The 22,447-nt window shown below is 41.5% G+C and overlaps 1 protein-coding gene and 1 non-coding gene across 4 annotated transcripts; both read left to right on the plus strand.

Annotated features, from left to right (window-relative positions):
* Positions 1-12,061: 12,061 nt before the first annotated feature.
* On the plus strand, positions 12,062-12,144 carry trnal-caa (transfer RNA leucine (anticodon CAA)). The gene has a single exon. It is a non-coding gene; the product is annotated as a tRNA-Leu (tRNA).
* Positions 12,145-15,775: 3,631 nt separating this feature from the next.
* Positions 15,776-22,154, plus strand: LOC133017830 (uncharacterized). 3 transcript variants are annotated; one of them, XM_061084041.1, is made up of 4 exons: positions 15,776-15,843; positions 18,148-18,920; positions 19,042-19,211; positions 20,387-22,154. In XM_061084041.1, exons 2-4 carry the CDS (start codon positions 18,186-18,188, stop codon positions 21,303-21,305), a joined length of 1,824 nt encoding a protein of 607 aa, XP_060940024.1. In that variant the 5' UTR covers positions 15,776-15,843; positions 18,148-18,185; the 3' UTR covers positions 21,306-22,154. The 3 variants fall into 3 exon arrangements, with proteins under 3 accessions (XP_060940024.1, XP_060940023.1, XP_060940025.1); XM_061084040.1 differs by lacking the exon at positions 15,776-15,843 and adding an exon at positions 16,181-16,232; XM_061084042.1 differs by lacking the exon at positions 15,776-15,843 and adding an exon at positions 17,995-18,016.
* The last annotated feature ends 293 nt before the right edge of the window (positions 22,155-22,447 follow it).

Here is a 22,447-nt window from a genome sequence, read left to right on the forward strand (position 1 = left end):
GGAATGACACAACACAATCACCAGCCTAACTGTCAGGGGGTGAGCTGCATTGTGGGTAATGCAAGCGCCAGGTTTTGACAGGGAAAAAGAATGTGTGGAATAAAAAAGACAATATCTCTGCTTGTGCTGCTGCATGAATTCTGAATGCTTTATAAACAAAACAAAAAACAACGAGCCCGACAACAATATCGGAGCAATAATAAATCAGCGGAGTTCTCCTGTATTTTTTACCGTGTTTATTTTGTTGCTGACATTTTGAAACTGGTATATTTGATTGATTGATTGGCAGCTCGGTGCAGCAGTGAAGGGATCAGAGTTCAGCCGGTTCACAGATAACATCCACGATTCAAGAGCAAATAATCACGAGTTCTGTTTCTGTCGTCGGAGAAAAAGTTTGTGCAACTCGTATTTCTGTTTTTTTTGTAGAGGTGAAAAGTTTTAAATACAAAACCACCGGGAGCAAATAGGTAAATATGCTTAATATGAGATGTTCATGAAACCAAAGATCACAAATAGCCCATATATATAGACTTCAGTTCAATAAATATGCCTGATATTCCCTTCCCTTCAAAAAGCAATAAAACATGTAATGTTCGGTGTCCAAACCTTTGCAAACAGCTGTATACAGTGTAAATTTTCATTGATGATATTTGGCCGATAAGCAAAATCATATATACTTTAAAATCGTGCCAAAAATATTGTGATTTCCTCAGTAGATTAAGCTCAGTTTCATGCTGGAGAAGGAGACAGAGTGTGTGTGTGTGTGTGTGTGTGTGTGTGTGTGTGTGTGTGTGTGTGTGTGTGTGTGTCAGTATATCATATATACAGACTACTGCTTTAATAACCTTCAGAATGCCAGAGGTGCCCTGCAGCCTTATCAATAACTCATGATGGTCGAAGCTGTGACGTTCTCACAAGGTCGATTCCAGTTCACCTCAGTAACGTGTGTTTGAGAACAGCTGATAACTTAAAACTAATGTAAAAAAAAAAAAAAATTGACTGCTTCACTCCACAACTGAAAACTTGTAAAACCTTGATAAGCTTCTTCTCCGTCTTTATTTATCACATCATATCTAACATCATGAGGTTTTTCCTTTTCACTGATTTCTCAAAGTATCTTGATGACAAACAAATCTGACATGTTTAAGAGATATTTATGGAGGAATGTGCTCTAGAATGTGTTCTAGTTCTCTATGGTGTGTTTTATTTAGTACTCCGACATGATAAAGATGATATAAGAACTTATATTAGATGATAAAAGAACTCCACTGGGACAAACAAGACTCAACTACATGTTGAAAACAAATGAAAACCTCTTAAATGACCTTCATGTCCTTCTGACATCAATCCTCAGAAGATCAATGATTAATCAAGTCTCCATCTGAACACATTCAAATCTCAGAATATGAAATATTAATCAGGGATTCACAAAAAAAAAAAAAGAAGAACTACCAGCCCTTTACTTTAACGACTCCTATAATTACCTCTGCTGTCTGGATCTAATGAACTTTACTAAGAATTAATGACCGGGGAAAAAAAAAACAGCCTCTGAATTCGGCTGCCTTTATTTTCTGCTGGGTGAAAAGGTGAGAGTGTTGGTGAGAGGTAGAGAGCATCAGGTCCACGCTGGTTAATCCAGACCTGACAGATGGTGTGAGATGTCCTCAGGCGTCCGGTCAGAGGACGAACGCAGCGGCAGGTTTCCTCCGAGACGACGCACTTCCTGTCTCCACCGGCTGGAAGACGGCCGACCGGGTTCTTGTCTGTCGGCAGCTTCACGTCTTTATCATTGCTGAAAAAGAAACATCAATATTTGGAGGTATCTGAGTGTATTTGTGACCAGAATCGAAGACTCACTAATCCAATTTTGTCTATCGTCTTTCGTCTTTGTTGCTTTCCGACACAAGGAAAATATCAATGTGCTGTTTTACAAAAACATTAGTTCATTCAATCCCAAAAGACAAGACGAGAAAGAAAGATCGATGAAGATCCTGATTGGAAAATGTTCTGTTCAACTTCTCATTTATTTTTTTATTCTTCTTTTTAAAAAGATGCATTTCTGACATTCATGAGCTTCATTGACAGTTTGTCTAAATGTGAACATCCAAAAATTACAGTATTAAGTTTAACAAAAATATGTTTGTAGCAACAGGATTGAATATTATTTTAGAAAAAGATGAAAATATTATTCATGAGAAAAAGATTTGATCAAAAAAAGTTTGTTTGACATTTTGGGAAGTACGTTTTTCCCTCAAAAGCAATTAGTGAGCGATGCTTTCACAAAGATCAAATTATTATTATTTCCAGACTGAATAATGAGGAGTTCACCATCCCAGTGCTGAAGGTGCAGCTACTTCTCAGAAGTGGAGTTTATGTTTTTATGAAACCTTCTTTCCTGGAGTTGTGTTGTCTGATCTCTCACATTGTATTGTATGAAAGTTGTTTTCACACAACCTGCTTGGTTCAATAATGGTTAGAAAAAGCCTCAAGGTCTTTTTCATAATTCATGAACCCAGGTCAGAAAGGAAAGATAATCTGACTTTTCCTCTGTTTTATCCTTGAAACACTGACGTTCGGTTAATTTCACTTTCAGAGAAACTCCGGTGTTGTTGTTGTTGTTTGGGACCAAAGCTTCAATCAGTCCAGTGATTGGTCGGTTCAACGCCGTCCGTCTCTGTCAGGAATTAACACGATTACAGTCGGATTACACAGCAGCCGGACAGCACCCCCGAAAGTCAATAAGACGTTTAAATAAGAGAGCGGAAACAAGTCTCACAGATCATTATATTAAACAGTAAACAGCATTTCCCATTTTCCTTTGAATCATAACGATTCTTTAATTAGGCTGGAGGCACTTATGAAAAGTGGAAGCTATTTAGCAAGTTAATCTTTGGAGCAAAGAAATAGAGTTTAGTGTTTCCAGGAGAAAACAACCAACCAACCACCTGTTATCCATCCCTCCATCCCTCCATACCTCCATCCCTCCGTACCTCCATCCATCTAAAGTCTATATAACTTGTCTTTTAAAGGGTCCCAGGGGGCTGGAGCCAAATCAGCTGAGATCGGGCGAGAGGAGGGTTTCGCCTTGAACGCGTCGGCTGAATAGACTTTACATAAAGATGGACGTGGCTGGCTGCAGTGGAGGTCACAAGTCTCCTCCATGTTAGTAGCTGGGACATGGACCATATTTAAAAAGTATTTTCAAACATGTTTCTGTCATTTCAGGAAGTTTTTACCACCTCGCTACCACGACTCCGTCCCCGATAGCTGTAGTGCTCAGACTCTGGCCCCAAATTATGTCATGGGGGCCAGACGGCTTCTTATCTGAGCTATTTTGGATTCATTTCTGGAAATTGGGAGGAAATTGAGATGTGTCGTCCATTTTTATTCATATTCTGTGGCTGCTGGTGTACAGAGGAGAACCCACGCAGATGATAGAGGCCCGAGCAGCCGGCAGATTCAAACCCTTGTTAGGAAACACCTAAAGGAAACAAAAGAGCAGAAATCTGAACCAGTACATACCAGTACTCCAGATTGATTTTGGGCATTGATCGCTGTTGGAAAGGCTCTGATCATCCTCTTAGGGTTAGAAGTTCTCTTTTAATTTTAGAGGTATTAATTACAACATCCTGCATTTACTCTACTGAGATGTCAGTGATACACATCACATCCATTTACTACAGTAAGAGGATATCCTCACGACTCCATGGAACTGGGCAGTTACTGGAAGACACATGTATTTACCTTGAATGAAAGTCTTTAAGTCGACGCTTCTCTAAACACAGACGTCTGGGAATCTTTTCAACGCTAAAGATAAAGCATCAAATTCTAATTATGAGAATAAATTAATCAAGCCGTCAATCAGAGCTCCGTGGATAAATCCAGTGTAAATTAATTCCACCGGAGCTTCACTATTCTCGTGCATTAATAGTCTCATTAAGGAAAAAGAGGGAAAGGGTTTTCATTAAACCTGAAAATAGCATTTCAATTCAACTCCTTCATTAAAAATGTTTTTGAGAGGAAATTTGTCCGAGAGCAAATCATCCCTTCAATTATGCCGAGGAAATTAATCACGTCGTTCACAAGTTACTTATGCACAGAAGTTTATTACGGATTTACACGGGTTGATTCTTTCTTTTAGTCGTGAGTCGCTGCTGCTGATGCAGTGGATCCTCACTATCAGCACGACTAATGTATGCTGTAGTGCAGAGAATAAAACAGAGAGGGCTTTATCCGAAATAGCTCAATTATCCAGAATATTGGCTGGTTAATGTGGTGTGCAGCCAGGGAGGAGGACGGGGGGGGGGGGGGGGGGGCAGCCAGCAGAGTCTGAGGAAGATGGAAATTATTCTGGAGGAATTCTTCTCACCGCAGTGTAATTTCCGGCCAAAATCATATCATTTGACACAGGCTATTTTAAGCAGAAAACTTGAAATAAAGAGAAAGTAAGAGAACCGGAGCTGCTGGGTAGATGAAGGTTGATGAACATGTTCTGTGGAACCAGCTGGATGACTGCAGGGCCGGCCCGCAGCAGACGCTCTGGACTCGGGAGGATAAGTCTGCTGAGGCCCCCCCCGGAATCGGCCCCGGAGCCAGAGCTCTGTACGATAACCTGATGAACACCCGGAGGCAGAGTGACGAGTCCGGCTTCCTCCAAACACCTGGCAGGCCTGATTAGAAACAGGCAGCAGAACTCACCTGAGAAATCAGGCCGGACAATATTTCTTTTTACATCCATTATCTACACCGCTTCTCCTCTGAGGGTCACCGGGGACATGAGGTGGGCTACACACTACAAGCATGGAGTTTGATAGCGAACTTTGTAAAAGAACGTCTGTCTACATTAGGTTTTGTCTGATTTAATTTCATGTCAGAACTGTAAATGCTCTGTTCTTCATTGGCCGTGCTTCAAATCTCTCTGCTCACTTATCTTGGGTTTGTACATTTGTTGACACGATGTCAGGAAGGACCTAAAGTCCACATGAAGATTCACGTGACTTCTCTGAACTCGGGTTAATCTCGAGTTCAGAGAAGTCACGTGGACCTTTTCTTTAAGATAAGATACAGCAGTTATATGTGAGGGATGTAAAATCAGACTTCATCTGAAGAGAAGTGGCGACAGAGTGACTCATGGAAACTTTCAAGCTTTCAAGAGAAATTACATGTCACGTTGATCTAAACATTTAGCTCAAAAAGTTAATTAACCTTCATTTAAGAAGACGAACCAAACTCAAAGTCCCACTTTCTGACACTTATTTATTTTTGAATATTGAGTTTTTCTTCTCTTTCTCCAACTGGGAGAATTGACCTCTGTGGATCTGAGAACAAGCTACAGCCCCATCGGGCTTCTTCTGACTATCTCTGTCTTTTCAAGCGAATAAAGAATCTGACAACTGTCTTGTTTTCTTTTGATAAAAAAGAGAAACAGAGTCAGTAAAAGCTTGGATATTTCCCTCTGAGTTTACGCAGTTTTACTGAGGACAGATATCGATTTATCACAGAGATTTTTACCTGCTGGTAAATCTGTGAACGAAATATCTTTAAAAATATTCATCTACAACATTTTAAATACAATATTTAGCAGCACTTGAAAACCAAATGATGGAGGACGAGGGTGTTTTGACCTTGTCGAGCTGTTGGAGCTGACCTGCATGTTTTGTTCTAATAGGCCTCAGGGGAAAACCAGCTTGGCACTGGTATGAAGCCCAAACTATCCAGGAGCCCAGTTTGAGTCGCCTGGATGACCTGATAAGAGCAAATGATCTATTTCTCCACTACAGCATGAATTGATAGAGATTCGCTCCGTCGCTCAGAGACAGTAAGCAGTGAAAGTGCAGTGTCACCTATTTTGTTTTAAAGCCAAGATCACCCAGACACGCAGGGAATCCATTTAGCTGGAAAATCAAAGAGCATCTGTCAGCCCCTGTGAAAGACCTTCTGCAGACAGACCCAGAGGACCAGTCCAAAGAAAACTCTCTCTCACCAGATGATGGAGGAAATAGACACAAGACAACAATTCAAATGAGTCTTTTTGTTCCTGTGACTGCGTTAAAAACACGTCTTCCACGGCTGATGAAGGAGAAGCTGCTCCAGGTGATACTGGAAAGGAATCACCTCTCCGTGCTCATAGATGTGCCGATAGGTTTCCAAATGCCAACATGTTCTTTGGTGCTTTGCAGTCGACTTGAACACTTTGAAGATCCTGAGGAGATTCAGAAGAGCTGAGACGAAGCTGACAACTGAGCTGCGACTGAGATTTACTGACACAAACTGCAGCAGGAGGGATTCCCTGCTTTGTGTGTTTGCTGTGAATCCTTTAGAAAGTGCATCTATATGAAAAGAACTTGTTAGGATCTAATATTCAGAAGTCAGAAGGAAACGTCTCAATTTAAATAGTCATTAAGAATAACAAAAACATATGCAATCGGGCATGTTTGCGTGTTCCAAAGTTGACAGTTCTCGGAGCATATTCAGTTATCATACATTATTTATGATTTTAGTGCTCTCTGGTTTATTATTCAAATTTCAATTTACAGTAATTCTGCCTCAGGGTAAAAACTTTTAATGGGTCTGTCCTCCTGAGATCTGCCTGTACTGCCACTGCTCAGGGCTTTGTAATACGAGAGAAGCTGCAGTTATGTTCACTACAGGAAATTCTGTCAAGATGAAGACAGCATCCAAGTGTGTGAAATTATCCCGGTGCCAGAAACGTCAGAACTACCTGGAGCAGAAACAGTTTGAGAAGCTGGAGCAGAGAAGGTCTGAAGAGAAGAGACTGAAATATCACAAATCAGTTTATGTTAACTTGACACTTACTCCTATATGCCTATAGACTCTGCTTTAATCATTGTTTCCCACAGATTTAATTTATTCAGTCCTTTCCATCATAGACTCTAAAGCTATTAAAGCGATTTAATATTTACTACCAACTAAACCAAGCTTCTCCCTCGCAGATCTGTGGGCTCTCTGTGTTTTCATTCCCTGATCTTTCGTTATATTTCCGTTGCTGTCAGACCGACTTCTTCCCATCTCGCTCTAAACACCTGGCCGCAGCAGTAAAAGCTTGACTCTCGAGGGTTGTATCCAGCTGAGGGGCCCTGAGGGGAGGCGGGGGGGGGGCTGTGAAGCGTGATATTAGACCCTGAGCTTCGCAGCGGGGGGGCTTCGGAGCCCTGACAACCTCAGAGCATCTCCGATCCATCACGGGTGACTGACAGATGCTCTCTCCTGGAACAAAACTCTGGGAAAAGAGAGAAGCTGACCCGACACTGTGAAACCTGCTATTAGGACCGAGCGACTGCAGATCCACGGATTAGTGAACGCTTTGAGAACATGGATCAGAAGAGAGGAACGAGCCTGCTAATGGGACAGAGAAGAAACCACAGATCGCTGGCTGACATGAAACTGGAAACTGCAGGTTCAGGCCGAGAGGGAAGATGTTAAGTGAAAGGTCAAGAGCTTAATCCTCCGTAACAGCTCCATCATGGGATTTGACCGAGAGACCGAATCCCTGTCTGGTCAATCGGGTTCACTACACATTGAAATAGACCCTTTATATGTATTTAATGTTTAATCGTCCCAGAACTCTCTGGGAGGGTAGAACAACGATCTGATCAAAATCTTGCCTATTTTAATACACATTTATGGTTCTGAATTGATGTGAAAGCCACAAAAAAGCTGGATCTTTTTTTAAATTATCACCACAGACTGAGCATTTGTGGCTTCAGACACGTTTTCTGTCCTTATGAGGAAAAACAACCAATTAGTGCCGCACGGTTGTCACCGGAATCTGAACTTCACACAATCAATAGCCTCTTCTTGTCCAGGGAACTTCAATTTGCAGACATACCCGAACATTATTATTCCCAGGGCCACGGATGACATTTTACAGTTTCCACATTATTAGTGCATTAGCTATGACACACAAGCGGCAAAGTGACCCTTTCAAATTAAAATGCAGGATGAGAGAGGTGGTCTCAAGGATTTTTTTCCATCACACGATGGTTGGAAGCATTTTAATAAAATAAAGCAGTTCTGCTCTCCAGGTTCAACCCTATAAAAAGTACATTATCCATGTAAACATTTGGATGATTATTCATTTCCAATAACCGGCTTCATTCCTCTCGGTAATAACGTTATTTCCTGCTCGTCACTAACTCTTCATGCATTTAGAGCCGCCTCGGGCTCCATCCTCCATTTAGATTAAGATTCTGCTTCACATGTGAAATTGTCCTCCTCCGGGCTGTCTCCATCCATCTGTCTTTCTGTTCATCTTCTCTCTCTCGTCTCCTCTGTCTCTCACTCCGCTTTCTCTCTGTCTGTAAGTGTCGGACATTTTTCTCTGCGGGGATTCCTCCTGTCACAAACTGACACTTGTTTCCCTTCCACCAATCTCCTGCTGAGAGCGGCGGGACCGATGAGAGCCGGCTGCGTCTCCTCCCATGTAAACATCCATTACTGAACACAGAGGGAAAGAGGGGGGGGGGGTGCAGCTGATGTGTTTCAGGTGTCGTCAACAAAACAAACCTTATGAAAGCTTTGACCTCAATTTCCACAACAGGTGACGGTGTTTCCACACAGCAATCTGCTTCCATTACACAGAGCTGCAGTGGTTTCCAGCAGCAGCTCATCACAGACACACACATCACAGACACACTCATCACAGACACACACATCACAGACACACACATCACAGACACACTCATCACAGACACACACATCACAGACACACACATCACAGACGAGAGGCGCCGGTGAAACTCAACTCACAACTTCTGCTCCTCTATATAATTGCGAATACTAATTAATTGCTTATTTGTCGGCTGCTCATTCAGATGTAGAATCGGCAGTAAATGTGACTGCATGATATTTAACTATAACAATCCTATTCTCAAAGCAATAAAAGTATTTACCATACAGTCTATGGTATTTACTAATAAAGCTCTGTTAAATATTGATTTGCCACTAGGGGGCAGAAAAGCTCCAAAACAAGCTAGCAGATAAAAAGCCCTGAAATATTATCCAGACAAATCTTCAATGGCTAATCTTTGCATATCCAACAAAAACTCTTAATTCAAAGGTCCTAAAAAGTGTCCCATTTACCCAACAATCCCCAATATACAGTTTCCTGCCATATGGAGGCTCCAGTGCTGCAGTCAACAGTATATTAGCTTTATCGTAAAACCTCTGGTACTTTTTTAAACTTCATGTCAGACTCTTCAAACGTCAGACTCACTCTACACAGACACAGATTCCTTTAAACTCTTCATTCCCACCAAAGGTCAAGCAGTCATCAGACCATTCAGACTAACTGGGCGAGTTACATCGTTTACCAGAGCTCACGACCGTCTCAGTGCTCACCATCAAAATGTGACCGATCATATGCTTATTCAGAAACTATATGTTTGACCTACACATGTATGTTTGAATGGTTCAAGATGATGACTCCCTCCAGCAAGGGGGGTTGTTTTAAATCCTTCTTGTTTGTCTGTCAGCAGGATTACACAAAAAGTGTTGAAACGGTTTTCTTATAACTCATTAGGGTATTGATATTTATGAGTGTGCCCAACTTGGCTCAGCTTGAGTGAACAGAAGGGGACAGTCGGGCCTTTGCAGAGATTTGCGCTCGACTCCAGTTTGGAGGAAGTGCCGTTCTCTACTGCAACGATCCTCCTCAGTAATTGCAGACATGTTTGTTTAGTCCACAGGCTGTTTGATTTGTTGCCTCCAGGAGCTGAACTGCTGAGTGTGGAATTAATGGAGACGCTAATGACCCTGCTGGATCCGAGCGGAGCAGTTTGTGCTCCAGCGGCTGCAGGTTCGAAGGGTTAATGGATTATTTCTGCTTTAGGGGCAGGAAGGAAGGTAACGTGGTGACATGAAAACAGGGGAGCAGAGAGGAGAGGGGATTTCCTCCTGGTATTTAAACGTTCTCTTTTAACGCTCCATCTGAAGGTGCAACCTGTAAACACGTTTTAAACCACAGCACTGATTCAGCAGATCTATCTATTCATAGCTGAGCTCATTTATTTTCTGCCAAGTCTAATCAGCTGCTTAATATTCTCTTTTTGTCGCGGTGGAAATAATTAATGCCCTGACCCGACCGAGAAGGAAAAATCTCTCTCAATACATCATCAGCGTTTTTTTCACCCTCTCTTGAGTAAATATTGAACTGACCCGACTCTGTTCAGATGACATTTAGTAGTTAAGGATCTTTGTTTTCAACAATCAGAAACTAATTAAGTGAAAATAAACTCTGGCCTCTTATGAACTCAACGGATAATTACAGTGCCAAGCTAAATTAAACACACAATGAATTAATGAAGTATTTGGTTTTTTTTAAAGCTCTGAATTCATTATTCATGCATTAAACTCTGAGATTGTTTCCATCATGACCTGAGAGTTTCTTGCTCTTAAGAAGAAAGTCAGGAGTAAGGAGATAAAAGGAGGAGAGATAAAAAGAAAAGGTGAAAGTGAGGAGAAGGTTTTCTTTTCTGCCTCTGCGACCTTACTTACGCACAAGGGAAACGTACAATCAGAAGTATGCGTTCATTTTGTCCGTATTTGTGCAGGTACGAAATAGATGATATGGCGCAGTACCACCAGAAAATGTAGGGGGCGATGTAGCATAAAGTTCCAGGAGAGACTTTGCGACAAGGCTATTTAAAACTTTTTCGTACATAATCAAAAACTTCTCCACTATCGCAAATTGTTTGTCGTTGTCAGAAACGGGTTCGACTCTGTGCTGCCCTCTAGTGGCTGTATCACTTAACAACCATGGCAAGGTAAAGGACGTGTGGACAGTGTTGGTCACATTGTGTGAAACTAACGTAAGGAAGTTTAAAGAACAGTCAGAGGAGCTTCACTGATCAACAGAAACAACTCACAATGATAAATGGTTTAGGATCTAATCTGAAACCGGCCCATTGCAATGTGCCAATTGTAATAAAAGAGAGCAGAGGCTTGTGTGTCGCTGGAGTCCGACCAGGCTTCTCATCAGCAGATCTGGACTGGGCTCAGTCACATCCCACTGCCTGTACGAGTGGGAGTCCTTCTGTGTAATTATCGCCCGTTTGACACAGTCTGAGCGTCTCGTCTGGAATATGAATGAAAGAGATTAGGCAGAAAAAAAAAAGATCAGAGCGAAGTCTCGTACCTGAAAGAATTATCAACGCCTCGACTCCCTCAATTATCTGGTTCGTGGACGCTCGGCTTCCTCACGTCTTCAGGCCGATAATTCACTTTCTTTGAGACGTGGATTCCTGCTGTAAAATCCAACACATCAGCCGGCGTGTCACAGGTTGATAGAGGATATAGATATATATATATACATCTTAATGGCACAAAGCCCAGACTTACTATTGATGTTTGAAGCTTTTAGTGATGCAGCTAATAAAAGCTCAATGATTTGTGTGTGTGTGTGTGTGTGTGTGTGTTTGTGGCTTTTTAATGCTTATTCCGCCGGGAACGTGTTTCCCAGATCTCAGGGCTCGGGTCCAGGCAGTTTGTTGTCACGTCACCGTTCACTGACCTTTGTTCCCATAAAATAAAACCAACCTTTTTCAAACATCCTCATTAACCTCGATCAGGCCCTGGTCGTTACGCCACAGACCAAAGGTCACAGACGTTTGATGGGCTCCCGGGCAAGTTTCCTTTTTTATTTATTTTAATAATAAATCAGGCACAGCATTCAGGGCATGTACAGAATACATTTGATTCCTTGTGGAGAGCACTGTGCGTCACTGGGAAATGAAAAGAAACCATTAAAATACAACTTGACTAAAAGGCTTAAAGCATCTAATATTACATGGAAAATAAAGCAGCCGGGGCTTTTAAATACCTGACTGTCTGTCTCCTGCTGCTCCTCCACTGCTCCCCAGGAGGGTTCCTCCATCACTCTGCTCCTTCCTCCTGTTCTGGTTATAAAAAAAGGAGTCAAACGACAAAAGTCAAAGTGAGTCCAACCTGATCTCGAATTTTGTGATGTGATGATTCTATATTTTATAAACTCAATAAAATACAAGATGAACGATTTCATAAGGAATGAAAACAGACCAGAATCACCAGGATGGCCGAGTGGTTAAGGCGTTGCACTCAAGATGCAATGGACTCAAGTCCTCGTGGGTTCAAATCCCACTCCTGGTAGAGATGGATTCCCTTGTTGTGATCCAACAATAGGACTGTATTATAAACAGGATGAAAACACATGTGCTGCCTGACTCTTCAGCAAGGACAGAATTAAGCAGAGAGATGACTTCTGGGATATCAAAAACATTGTCCTTAGAATTAATTAAGACAGAAACAAGCACCTTTTCTCATCTGTTGCTTTAGTTGAGAGCTTGCAGCCTTTCTTATGATCTGAAGTCAGAAAACAATGAACAAGTAGATTTCTCTCTCTTGAACAAAGCAGGGAAAGACATTCATTCCATCTGGAATGTGAATAATGTAACACAGTCTTATGACGATGAAGATCATTTATGAGGGAGCTCAACCAACCAACCCTAGACGACCTTGCATTTCATCTTGTTGAATGTTTTCCTTCAGTTCAAAGTGTTTTGATGTGAATTTTGATTAGCAAAGAAACATGTCAATTCATGACCTTTATTGTTGCAGCTGGAAACGTCTTCGTCCCAAGATGCCCATTGACTTAAAATGAGCAAATTCCAAACACACAATGACGTCCTTGTAAATTGAATCCTTTTGTTTCAGCTTGTGACCAAAATAATCTAAACTGCTTTGTAAATGAATTAAAAATTAAAAACCTTATTTACTTGTTTTTTTGGCACCTCAGTGTCTGCTCGAATCTCAGTGAAAAACGGTTCCAAGGTTATTATGTCTCCATTCAGGACAAATCGCCGACCTCAAAAAGACGGTATAGAAATTCAACTCTTTCAAACTGCTTTCAGGTGCAGTAATGGATTTTCAGCCGAGAGCAAGAGAGGCAGAGAAATAAAGCGATAGCGAACAGAGTGCAAGGTAATGAGAGACAGACACGGAAAGAAGAGAGAGACGGAGACGTTTGGAAGATTCAGGCAAATTTACTGTGGCGTATTTCAACATGGACGAGATGAAAGAGCGGCGGAGAGAGAGAAGATCAAGGTGTCTGCGTGGGGACAAAAGACGGACAGGACACTGGGGCTGTGTGTTCAGCAGGTAAATGAGGGATCCCTCAGGGAGATCAGACACAGAAAGCAGATCTATTCCCTCTCTGACTTCTATCAAGGTCAAATCCCCGTCCCCCCCTGTCCCGTCCCGTCCTCAGAGACTCTTCTGATGAGCTGCTGACGAGCCCACGAGCAAGGCAGTCATTGTGGCAGAGCAAAGGAACCTGAGACCTGACCCCAGTGGACAACAGACTGCATTCAGCAGGAAGGACAATAACCAGGAAACAAACCATGAGGTCATTTTCGACCAATGGCAGACAATACGTATAAGTTTAAGTTTCAATTTAGAAGCTTTTAGCGGCTTTCAACCACATGTCATGTCTTCTAAATCAAATCAAATCAAAGTTTATTGTCACATGCACCAATGACAACATCCCCGGAGCAGTGAAATTCTTGGGACATGGCAGGCAGCATCTACACAGTAGACGGGCTTTACACAAATTTTAAAAAATGACATACCTTATAACATATAACATATAACGATATACATAGTAAAATGAAGCAGCAGTTTACAGGGTGAAGAAGTGGGGAATATTAAATTAAATAATATGAATATATGTGAAGTAAGTACCTATTAAGTGTGACCTGTGATCTTGTGACCTGGCAGGCAACATCTACTTAGTAGACGGGCTTTACAGAATAAAAAAAGAACATACAATATAACATATAACATATAACATAGCAAAATGAAGCAACAGTTTACCGGATGAAGAAGTGGGGAACTTATGATCATTTGTGTTTCTGTGTGATATACAATATATTCCATCATTTTTTATTATTAAGTCCCTATTCATTTTGATACCAACTTATTTTTACAAGCATCAGGGATCTGCCTATTACCAGAAAAATAAAATAACAATATTCCTCAGGTGTAACTTTCTCTTTCTGTGTAATTTTCCGTTTGTGTTTTCGTGCTTCCTGATTGTTTGTTGCAACTGTTTTATTGTTATAAAATTCATTTTAACATTTTATCCAAGTCATATATTAAATATAGATAATTGATAATTGATTTACATTTCTTAGCTCAGTAATGATGAGTGATGTCAAAGCTCAACAGCCCTAAAGGGAAACAGTGTTTGATAACACGTATCTTTGTTTTTGTTGAATTTCAGACGATGATCCAAAAAGCCCGATTGGAGGAAGTCGACAGTTTCTTTCTTTCAACCAGAGGAGTCAGACGATTGGCTCAATCACAGCTTTGATCAACATTCACCCACAAACTGAACTCTGCTTAATGTCGGACTCAGAGAGGATCTGAGTCACTGGAAGAGAGTCTGTGAAGATGATGATGAGAGGAAGATTTCCTCTCATCATAATCATCATCATCATCATTTCCTCACACACAGACGTCACTGCAGCCCTCGATTATGGCTGTGAACTGGAAAATAACTGAGTCAGACTTGGTCAGTAATGTCCTTTCTATACAGAGCTCTGCTACATCGAGATGATTCACACCTTCAACACAAACCTTTATCACTTTAGACTCTTGCCCACAGTGTCTGTTTTTAATGTTTTTCAGCTTTTTCCCCTTTTCCTGCACAGTGTCAGATTTTTGGAGGTGAGCTAATATACCAGAGTTCTTGGAAGAGGAAATCGTTCTCTCCAGAAAACCTTCAGAGGATGTTTTCACCTGATATCTTGATACACCGGATGAAGTGTTGGAGATTAAAAGAGTAAAACACGATGCTGAAACAACCAAAGCCCAAACTAGGAACTGTCATTCACGGTGAAATTTTCACAAGATAAAACTAAAAGAGAAACTTTTATTCTCTGCAGTCAGCAAGCGATTAGAATAAATCAAATGTTTGTTTGGTTTCCATGGAGACGTGCAGGATGCCTGTTGTGATTAATTCAGTGGGAAATTCAAACATTTTCCCTGTGGAGACGTTAACACACAGAAAAACACGATGACCTCTATTCATATTTGCATCTCAAACACAGCCGGCACACACACACACACACACACACACACACACACACACACACACACACACACACACAAACACACGGCTCTGTGGGAGCAGATTTGATTCAGGCTTAATTAATGATTTGATAAGTGCTGGGCCGTTGAAAGGAGCACGGGGGAAAGGAGACAATCAGATACTAATATGTGATGAGTTTTTCCAGCTGCTACATGTTGACCTAAGAACACAAGGCCCCGCCCCCTTCTGCTTTGGGGGGATATTGAAAGATTGAGAACAAAATCGGCCTCGAAGGAGAATAAAGTCTCTTTCTGCTTCATTAAAGCTGCTAAGTGGCTGCTTTCATCCAAAGTTTCCCCGCATACTGTGAGTGTATACATTTTGTAGAACATGTATTCCCAGCAGGATATAACTCCCGAAAAAAGATGAAAAAAAAGGCATAAAGCATGAGTCATAATGGAGAGGATCCGGTCATTTTTCAAAATAAAACACCGTTCAGAATCAGATAATAAATAAAACAGAAATAATGTAAGTTGTTTATTATTTCTGTGCAGCCACGTACCTCATGACCCACGGCCCGGTAGCGGTCCGCGGCCCGGGGGTTGGGGACCACTGGTTCGGAAGACATTGTGGGCGGAGCCTCTTTGGAGACGCCAGGCAGTTTGCTCTGCTGCTTTACTTTCACTTTGTCGACACACACGCGTCCTTCTCCTGCAGAATAACAGAGAAACACCGTAAGAGACGCGCACGAGAAGCAGGTGAGTGCGCGTTTGTCCGTCTGTCTTTAGTTTAGTTTAGTTTAGTTAGAGTTAGAGTTAGTTTAAAATTTAAAGTTTAAAGTTTAGACTAGTTGAGGTTGGGGGCAGTCTAACACACTATTTGTTTGCTCACAACTATAGAGAGACAAAAATGTGTTGAGCTCAATCGATCTTTAAAATATAGTTTAAAGATAGTTTTTGACTGTTTGATAATTAGAGTTTATTATTGATTATGTTGAACATATTACTCTGCCTCTGAGAGAGAGAGAGAGAGAGAGAGAGAGAGAGAGAGAGAGAGAGAGAGAGAGAGACTAAGATAAAATGTCCTTTATTAGTCCAACGTTGAGGACACAGTGTTACAGCAGCAGAAGACATTACATAAGGAGCAGGTAAGTCCTTCTGTCGGGATCAGGGACATTTTGTCCTCACATGTTCTACGGACTGAGTTACAGTTACAGTAAGAGTTGTTTAGTTTAGTTAGAGTTAGTTTAAAGTTTAGACTAGTTGAGGTTGGGGGAAGTCAAACACATTATTTGTGTGCTCACAACTATAGAGAGACAAGAGTGTGTTGAGCTCAATCGATCTTTAAATTAAAGTTTAAAGACAGTTTTTGATTGTTTGATATTTACAGTTTATTATTGATTATGTTTAACATATTTCTCTGCCTCTGAAACTGCAGCTGAGTTTCCGAGAAGTCACGTGACTGAGAGAAAGAGAGAGAGGGGCAGATAGCGAGAGAGGAAGGGAGGGAGAGAAAGAGAGAGAGGGGGGAAGAGGGAGGGGCAGAGAGAGATAGGGAGAGAGAGAGGAAGAGAGAGAGAGAGGGAGGAAGGGAGGGAGGGGCAGCTAGAGACTGAGAGAGAGAGAGAGAAAGAGAGAGAGAAAGAGGGAGAGAGAGAGATAGAGAGAGAGAAGGAGAGAGAGAGAGAGGGAGGGGCAGCAGGATAAGAAGCTAAGATAAAACATTGAGGACATGTGCAGTGTTATATGGAGGACCATACATGACTTAAGTATAAATAAATAAATATATAAATGAATGAATAAATACAGAATAAAATAAAAAAAATAAAAAAGGAAAAACATAAATTAATACAGAAATAAATAAATGAATACGTTAATAACAACAGAAATGTCTAAATAAATGTCTTAAATATATTTGCAGATTTATTTATTCCCTGATTTATATTTTTCACGTTTTTAATCACCTTATGCTAATGAGAAGTGAAGGAAACTCCTGCTCGGAAAAAAACAAGCCTGCAGCTTCTGCTCTGCCCATGAAGCAGCTGATCTCTGAGCAGATGTGACCAGAGAAACTCTGTGTTTTCACTGTTTTATAAAGTCACTGAGCGGCTGCATCGCGGTGACGAGCTCAAGTCTCAGTGTCTGTCTCTGTGCGAGTGTGTGGCACTGAGGGGGGCGGAGCCCCGGTGCCTGTGTGGGCGTGTGTGTATAGCTCAGTTGACCAATCCTGCTTGAGACTGAGTTTGAGACCGCCTACCTCATTTACATATGGACAATTAAATGAAATATAAATGTGTTGAAAAAAATAAAAGTTGAAATAAATGTGGGAATAAGTTTAACACATTTATTTATTTATTTATCTATTGCAACTTTTATGTATTTCAACATTTATTTAATTCCACATGCATGAGACTGCGGTTAGGCCCGCCTTTCTCATTAGCATAAGGTGATTGAAAACGTGAAAAATATAAATCAGGGAATAAATAAATGTGCAAATATATTTAAGACATTTATTTAGACATTTCTGTTGTTATTAACGTATTTATTTATTTATTTATGTATTAATTTATGTTTTTCCTTTTTATTTTTTTATTTTTTCTGTATTTATTCATACATTTATTTTTTTTATTTATTTATACTTAAGTCATGTATGGTCCTCCATAGTGTTACAGCAGCAGAAGACATTACATAAGAGGCAGGACTCGGGTGAAGGGAGATAAAGACATAAGGAACCAGAGGGAGGGGGTAGTGAGACAGAGTTTATAAACAAACTTGACATTTAATCTCAAACGTCTTTATAATATATATAAATGGAGGATATGTATAAATAAATGGATGAATAAATACAGAAATGCACAAATCAGGCGGCATTGAAAGGCAGAAGTAGAACTGGATCATCACACTGCTGTGACCAATCCTGCGTGAGACTGAGGTTAGGACCGCCTTTCTCATTAGCATACGGACACGGACAGACAGAAGTAATCAACTTCAATATCAACTTGTTTCGTCTCTTTAACGTCAAACATCCTCTCTCTGACCCGACCTCTGACCTTTGTCTTCCAGCCTCACGTTCATCTTACTGACAAACTCCAGGAAACATCATGACCACCGCTGACAGGCTGCTGGAGCAGATGTTCTCCTGGATCGACCAGAGGAGTCTCTGTGCGGACCAACTGGTCAAACTGGCCCGGGAGCTCGAGTCCCTCAGGCAGAAATGCAACGGCGGTGAAGCTGTGGGCAGCTCGGTGGCTGTGGTGGGGGCTGCGTGTGTGATCGGCGCCGGCGTCACCCTCCTCACCGGCGGAGCAGCTGCTCCATTTTTAGGTTTGTTGGGAACAACATATTTAGGAGCTGGTGCTGTCATCTCTGTGGCCACGAAACTCATCGAGCACTTCCTGTCCGGCAGCACCATGAAAGACGCAAAGGAAATCGAAGAGAAAAGCAACCAATTAGCAAAAGACATTCAGCGACTGTTCGAGAAACTAAAGTTGGAGAAGAAGGAGGCGAACAGATTCGCCGACCCGGACGATTTGGACAGACACATCCTGACGGACATCCTGAGAGCTGTGGCAAAACGAAGTGGAGTGAAGATGAACATCAACTTCAGAATGATCCCAGACGAGCCGAATTGGTCTGTTGGTGGAGGACAACATGTCACAAGGTTCAGTCCCGGCCTCCAGCTCCCGATTCTGGTGAGCGTCACTGGAGTTTTAGCGTTTTTCACGCTCTCGTCAATGGGGAAGAAATCCAAGTTTCTATTTGATAAAGGAAGTCAGCAGCTGATCAAGAAAATATCTGTGACTGGAATGAAAACAGTGCTCAAAGGAGGCGGCATGGTGAGATCCACTTCCTGTACACACACACTTTTCATATTCGATTCTTAATTGAATGTTGTTATGAAGGATAATTTGATCATCTGATAATAATCCTTTATGATCTGTTTCCGTCAATCATCAGCTGGTGGGAGGAGCTATTGGAATGGCGTTTGCGCTTAATGAGGCGATCGACAGCTGGACAGATCTGATCAAGAACAACAACGTGACTGAAGCCAGCCAATCCCTGCGAGACACAGCCGAAGCCATCCGAAAGATCTCACAGGCCCTGAAGGATCAGTTTAAAGATATGAAGTAAGTGATTGTCAGTTTCTGCTGCTGCAGGTTTGTCTCCTCAGGTAAAGAGCTGCAGCGGGAGACCGAAGGTCAACACATCCAAACCACTTCTACAACGTGACCTTCACTTCTCAGAAGTTTGAGCAATAATGTTACATCAGGTTTTGTCGCAATTTAATGAGAACAGCATCAGACATTTAGGGCAGAAACTTCACTCAAAGCAGTTTGACGTTTCTAATATATATATATATATATATATATATATATATATATATATATATATATATATATATATATATATATATATATATATATATATATATATATATATATATAAATATTCATTGGACTCAAGGTGCTGAAATGTTCTTCTGTGGCCGAGCTGTGTCCCTGAGGTTCAGACTCTCAGGGTTCATGGGCCATAGGCTGATGACGCAGAAGTACTACACCTTCAGTCGGAGGAGGGACCCCTCCCACCAATATAACCTTCTATCTTTTTTTTGTTTCAACAACATAACCTTACATCGACAACCAAAGGAACCAATGAGATGTGTGGAGATCTCGCGCTGTTAAAACAGGATATTCTCACAGATTTCTTCAGGCTGTCAACTTGTCATGTATAAGTGGGTTCAGCGCGGTGCAGTAATAAAGCACTGGTACCTACAGCAGATATGCAGCAGGGGGTACTGTTGTTTGACACAGAGCCAGAAGGAAACATGGTCAAACAACCAGATTCAGATGCTCTAATAAAACTAAGCCAGAGTAAATAGAAACGTCAAACGTAATGTAACACAACAGTAACGCAACAGTATGTATAAACATCTATAGCTACATACGCTTATGGCCAACGCTAGCAGCGACAGAGTTGACGAGGAAGGCAGACGACGATCAGAGACTTTTTTAAACATCTTATCTCTCTCACACAAATTGACACGGGTTGGAAAAAACATGTCCCCTAAGATTAATTAACTAGTTGACTACTTTGTAGGAATAGTCAACACATACTTAAATGCAGTGATCAGGAATGCCCTCGCTCTTACTACCCACTGATGATGGACAACCATCATCTCAATTCACCGTGCTTAAACAATCGTTTAGGCACTAGAACAGCAAACACACATTTCAACTTCCCATTTCAGTGTAAAATGTGTTTGAAGTCGTGCTAACTGGACCTTCTGCTGTTTTATTCACAGGCAGATGCTCGAGAAGATGGAAGAAGAACAGTGCGAGCAGGCGAAGGTTAAACGCATTATTGAAAACCCATACAGAAGCGCTGTAGACGAGAGAGAATTATTAAGGTATGCCATGAATAGATCCCCGAACAAAGAGGTGCAAGAATGGCTGAGGGAGAATCCAGGGACGGAGACTTTCATCAAACTTGTGGATTTGTTTCGATTAATGAAAAATCAAATCCTCGAGAAGTCAAAGAAGGACGAGTCTAATTACGAAGATACTGAAGTGGACATCATCTTTCTGGCTCACGGATCGATCACACAACCCATGATTCCAGCTTCCTGTCTCCGGCCCTGTTCCAACATCCAAGACGTGCTCCTGTATTCCCCCTGGAACTGTCTCCTCAATGCTGATGCAGCCTACGGCATCGCTACAGGACTCATGCAGCCTGGGCACAGAAACTTTATCTGTGTTTCAGGAAGAGGCTGTGAAAAGTGTTCTGAAGGACACTGGCCCAGGAAACTGCCACCTGTCTGGAACTCAATGGAGAAAGCAGGACAGATTCCCAACATCATGGTCAGTACTATCACGGATCCAGCAGATCGTGCATGGACGACTTTTGTCAATCTAACAGAAACATATGGTTCACCAAAGAAAGGCCGCATCCTCGTCCCGTTCATCCTTGGTGGTTGGGCAGTAACCGTCCCGTTCTTCATCGTCACCTGGGTCATGTCTCTGGTGCTGTTTTTCTTCCAGATCAAAGCCACCGTCCATCTCGCCGCCTGTCTGGGTAATGGACCTAACTGTAGGAAGATTCCTAGAGAGTTCCTGGAGCCTCAGTACTCCTACACTATCGACAACACCGTGATGACAACGCAGCGCATTGGGCCCATCACCCACCCCGAGCTGTACAGGAACCTACGGGCCATGTTCAATTAGACGGACAAAAGTTCAACATTTTCTGGAGATGACAAGTTCTGTTCCAGTGAAAGTTTTGTCCATGCCTCAAGCTGAACTGATTTCCCAGCTCGATGCATATCCGAGTGTTTCAACACGTCGGTATCAACAACAAACCCACTTAATCTGAGAGATGATTTCCAGTACCCTGAATCGTGTTCACGATCTACGATCACTTTGAGAACTTCGCAGTTGATTTTTTTACCCCCCTCGACACAGATGATTTATGAACGTTAGAAATCATATTTACTGTGATCTAACCCTGAAGTAGGGTCGAGTGGTCGTCCTCCAACCAGATGGTCGTCTGATTGGATCAAATGTAATAGGATGATGTGGAGGAGTCGGGGTGTCAGACATGGTCGCACCAGTAATGGAAAATTATTAGGGCTGTCAAAAAATTAACTAATTAATCTCACATTTTGAAATTCATTAATCTAGATTAATCGCGATTAAAAGTTTATTTTTTCTTCTAAAGACTAAATCTTATAAATTAACGAGTAATCACTTCAGACAGCCTGTATTTTACACAATGTTGTGTTTTCAAGCAGGCTCAGGCCTATAACACCTACCTATAAAGTGGCAGCCAGGTCGTTAAATATCATGTATGATAAATTGTGTAAAAAAAAACTTTTTAAAAACCAACTGAAAATATTCCCAATGTCCTTGGAAACAATAACACTGCTTCTTTCTTCATTGAAACATCCAGATCAGTAAAAAGTAAAAAGACACCATTGGTACTGTCATCTTTAACATTGAACAACACACACAACAGCATAACAAGTGGCCTTGGTAAACTGAACTGACATTCTAATCTGTCATGTTAATGTGCAAACAAACATGAAAATGAAAACAGGAAGATCTATGCTACTTCAAAGGTCCCACCTTATGCCCATTTTACCACAGTTGATATGGTTCATTGGGGTCTTAATGAAATGTCTGAAACATATTTTGGTCAAAATACCACAAGGATCATTTAAAACAGCACCTTGTTACCCTGTCTAAAACAGCCCTCCTCAGATTGACCTGTTTTGAGTGCTGGAGACGAAGATACAATATTACAACCATATCGTTTTGAACCAGAGTCAGGTGGACCGAAGCCTGGCTGCTAGAGCCCCAGCGCAGGC

Source organism: Limanda limanda, chromosome 13, assembly GCF_963576545.1.
Source record: "Limanda limanda chromosome 13, fLimLim1.1, whole genome shotgun sequence".
NCBI classification, from domain to species: Eukaryota; Metazoa; Chordata; class Actinopteri; order Pleuronectiformes; family Pleuronectidae; genus Limanda; species Limanda limanda.